The sequence below is a fragment of the Tupaia chinensis genome, unplaced genomic scaffold (genome assembly GCF_000334495.1).
Source record: "Tupaia chinensis unplaced genomic scaffold, TupChi_1.0 Scaffold000195_1, whole genome shotgun sequence".
In the NCBI taxonomy this organism is placed as follows: Eukaryota; Metazoa; Chordata; class Mammalia; order Scandentia; family Tupaiidae; genus Tupaia; species Tupaia belangeri.
Genome location: NW_006159670.1, coordinates 1,186,325 through 1,190,586, shown reverse-complemented (window position 1 = coordinate 1,190,586; position 4,262 = coordinate 1,186,325). Strand labels below are relative to the sequence as shown.

The following is a 4,262-nucleotide window of genomic DNA, read 5'->3' as shown; positions in this document are numbered from 1 at the left end:
GAGTGTGCCTGCGAAACCCCCAAACCGTGTGCAATGGCTGGCCCTGCCTGCCCCGGAACAGGAGCCACCCAGCCCTGTTGGGGCAGGGACGTCAGCCCTGTCTGCGGCATTTCCTGGGGGCCGTAGAGCAAGCACATGGTTCAGGCTGGCAACTTCAGAGACCGGCCTGTAGCCCTGGCGTCAGCAGAGTGGCAGGTGGCCAGCACGGAGACTGGGGACATCGGGTTGCCGCACAGGTGCCCAGCAAATGCCCCAACCAATGGAGGGCCAGCATGCCTCAGACCCGTCTGGAGGAGGAACTAAAACACACAGCACCCAGCTAGTCCTGGGGTTCCTGCTTCTGTGGGGCAGGGGACAGGGCAGGAGAACGTGGGTCCTAACATGGTTCCTGGTGAGGCCACAACGGCCTGCCCGGGGACCCTCTTCGAGAACGGCTGGGGTGGGTTAATTCTGTCAGATGGAAATCTGCCAGAATGTTAGGATGTCCGCACCTGCGGAGTAATTAACTCTAGGGCTGGCCACAACCTCCGGGGTTGGGTAGCTGGATCCACCTGGTGGACCGTGGTTCAAATCCTGGCCCCAGTGGCTTGAAAGACACCCCAGGCATGTGCACGTGCTCAGAGCCCCGCCTGGATGGAGAGGTGGAGGAGAAGGGATTGCAGCACGCCCATGCCGCGCTGGATGTGTTTTCTGCACCTCCTGTCTCTCTCTCTGCCAAGTGCCATGTACCCCCTGGTAACTGAGAAACAAAACAAAGAAACAGGCATAATTGGAGAACTCCAGCTCGTACTGCGCCCAGAGTTGGTGGTTTCTGTTTTAAATGAAAGCCGGTGGCGTGTCTCAGGAATGCTGCGTTCCGAGAGCGGGGTCTGAAGAAGCCGCTGGGGCAGGCCCGGCAGCGGCCGCACCTGGGAGTGGTTCTTCGTTCTCTGTCTCCATGTCTGAGACGTTTTGTCTTTTTTTTTTTTCTTTAGAGATTTTTGCTATGGGGCACATGTGTTCACCAGAGAGACAGACAGATAGACTGAAAGCAAGAAATCACCCCCCCCCCGGGGGGATGGCCACGCCACAATCCCTTCTCCTCCAGTTTCCTCTTGAGATTTTGGGCACGCACACACGCCTGGCATGGGTTTTAAGGTGCTGGATCCTGGACTCAAACCGTGGTTGTCTACGTGGGAGTCTAGCAACATGACCAACGCCATCTGCTGGTCCCTCAAAGTCAGTTTTAATGAGCAGAAAGCCAGAGCTGGAAGTTAACCTCTGGTCCTTCCTGGAGGAGGGGGCTGCTCCCCACACCTGCTGACCTGGGCAGTGCTGTACACACAGTACCCACCTGGGCTTACCGCCCTGTTGCTCATCATCCGTGGAACATTCGAGTCTGTCCCTCCCATCGCTGTTGACAGTCTGTGAGGGTGAACTCCTGAGTCCCTAGAGGTCCTGGAGACAGGGAGGAAGGATTCTGGTTGTGATCGTTAACCTCCCTGCTTCCCTGGCCCGGCCCTGCTCCAGGCTTCACCAGCTCCCCTCAGGGAGCCTCCTCAGGGCTCTCCTCACCTGTGCCCCGGCCTCCATGCCTCTCCCCGTCATGGCGTGCCTCTGCTCCAAACTCTCTGGCCTCCATTCTAATTCCACAGAAAAAGGCACACCCTTGGGAGACCCTGTGTGGCCTGGCACCGCCCCCTCCCATGAAGACCCCTGACCATTCACTGCTCCTGGCCGGGGTGACCACTTCCCCTCAGCCTCATTCTGGCTGGCCAGGCCCGCTGCCTCAGGGCCTTAGCATCTGCCGTGTCCTCCATGCCCGCCCTGCGAAGGCACTACGCCCCCTCCTGGCTGCCACTGGGAAGTGTCCATGCAGGCCTGCGCACAGCCCTGCTCAGATAGTACCTGCCCGCTGTGCACTCCCGCTTGGTGCCTCACTCCCACACTCGCCACGTCTCCCCCTCAAAAAAGGAGCCCCCGGGGCAGGATTTCTGGTGCACAGGACACCCCGCCACGGGCACGCCAGTACTCACGGAGAGACGAGAGAAGCCGTGTGTGCAGAGCACTTTGCTGTGTGTGGCCCCGTCCGAAGCGCGTTACATTTCAGCCCTTTCATCCTCGCCACAGCTCTGCAGGGTGCACCGTTGCCACCCCACCCACCGCCACGCTCGGACACGTAGGCAGTGTCGCTGTGCTGGGCTGTGGAGGGAAGCGGGACCATAGGAGATGGTCTCTGTGGAGATCCCTTACCCCGCCTGCAGCGAGAGGCCGGGATGCAGACGCCACTGCCCAGTGTGTGCGGGTCCATCTGCTGTGGGCCGGCGAGGGGTACCTGCCTGCAGGGTGGGGACCCGAGGGCCCTGGTGTTGCAGACTCTCTCCCTTCCTGGGCTCTCATCTCCCTCCCGGCCTGCAGCTGACCGGCCGAGGCCCACTCCACATGGACATTAGTCTCTCTTGCATCCGGGCTGCTGATTTTGCCCCCCCAGGTCTCAGGAATAAATGCCCGCACAGTGGCGGGGTGCGGTCACCAGCCCAGGCCCCTGGAGCAGCCCTGGCACCAGCTGATCTCACTTTATCACCAGGGCATGTCCTAGCGGTCCTGGTGGGACAGGAGGGCGGGGGCAGCCCACAGGGCTTCAGTGCACGAGGTTCTCCAACTTGACCACCCAAGCCCTGGGGTGGCCGCCGCCTCCTGCAGCCAGCCAGCCGGGAGGCGGCCAGCGCGCCGTCCCCTCCACTCTCCAAGATGCTGTTCTTGCCCTGCCTTACACGTAGGCTGCAGGAGGCCAGCTCTGCTAGACTCAGGTCTGTGCCAGTACCCCTTCCAGGACAAGGCAGCTCACCCCAGGCTCGTCATCCATTCCAGTCTCAGCAGGGGTGACCGTGCCGGTCTGGGGGGACACAGCTCATCACAGTGGGCCGGCCAAGAACAGCCTACTGGAGGTCCACATCCGGTTCCTCCTGGCCGCTGGAGGCTGCCCGTCAGCTGCTAGGAAACTCCGAAGCCCTCTCGCGAGCCCGGCCCCGTTCTGTGGCGCTCAGCCCTTCGCGTTGGTTTTGTCACCCAGAACCGTCACAGCCACGCAGCAGGGTCAGCTGGGTCCTGTCACAGTCAGCCTGGCCCGGACGAGCCTGCTCCCCGCAGGGCACACGCGTGCAGGGCGTGCTGCCGACTTGGCGTTGTGGCTGCCGCGCAGTACCAGGTGCCAGCCACACAGCGGTCAGTGCCCGACCTCCGGGCAGCTCGCTCCGGCAGGCGCAGCTCCCTCCTGGCCGTCCACGGTGCTGCGTTCTGCACCTCGTTTTCTTAACAAGTCTCTTCTAAAGTTCTGCTCACGTATGTGCCCGTCTTTAAAACGTGGTTTTTACCGTCTCTTAAACTATCTTCACCTTTGTCGTGCTTATTACTGTAATATAGCAGCATAGTTCTCCTCCTTAAAAAGTACTTCTGAGAGAGAGCAATTGAAGCAAAGGAAAAAGGAGAGAAAAAGAAACAGAAGAGGGCCCCAACAGGGCGCCTCCCGCAGGCAGCCCCTCCAGCAGCCTTCAGCAGCCGGGACCAAGGCCCAGTTTGCCCCCCCACCCCACTCCCCAGCCTGTGTTCCCGGGCTCCCGCCACCAGACCCTGCCCGCTGTGGGTAGCCGCGCACTGGGCCCCGCGGTCAGAGCCCTGCTGCCCGCTGCACCTGGCGCCATGGTGCTGGCAGGCCCGGTACTCGGGGAGGCGGCGCACGTGGGCCATCCCAGGACCACCCGTCGGGTTCATGTCTAGGGTGCACCCCCAACGCTTCCATCCCTCTGCACCGTCATTCCTTCCTAAAGTCGCTGGTGGTTCTGTGCCGTGAGCCACGTGGGGAGGGGGCAGCTGGGTGTGCGGAGACTGCGACGCGGCTGCTCTGTCCTCAGCACCACCAGCTCCACGGCCAGCAGCTGCGACACGGAGTTCACAAAGGAGGACGAGCAGAGGCTGAAGGACTACATCCGGCAGCTCAGGAACGACAGGGCCGCCGTCAAGCTGACCACGCTGGAGCTGGAGAGCGTCCACATCGACCCGCTCAGCTGCGACGTCAAGCCGCGGGGGGACAGCCAGCGGCTGGACCTGGAGAATGCGGTGCTCATGCAGGAGCTGATGGCCATGAAGGTGTGTGCAAGGGCCTCCCCGTGGGCTGTGGGCAGCTGTGGGGCCTCGAGGGGGACAGAGCAGGAGGAACCGCAGCCGCCCCCAGAGGAGAGTCGCGCCTCCAGATGGGGCCGGCAGGTCTGCGCGCCACCCGCGGC

The 4,262-nt window shown here is 62.4% G+C and overlaps 1 protein-coding gene across 1 annotated transcript in view; it reads left to right on the top strand.

Moving 5' to 3' along the window:
• LOC102490850 (MCC, WNT signaling pathway regulator) overlaps positions 1 to 4,262 on the top strand; it is a gene marked incomplete at its 3' end in the record, with an annotated part of 38,845 nt that overhangs the window by 18,655 nt on the left and 15,928 nt on the right. The window contains 1 exon segment of the mRNA XM_027771202.1: positions 3,891 to 4,125. Within this exon segment, the coding sequence (XP_027627003.1) occupies positions 3,891 to 4,125 (235 nt within the window).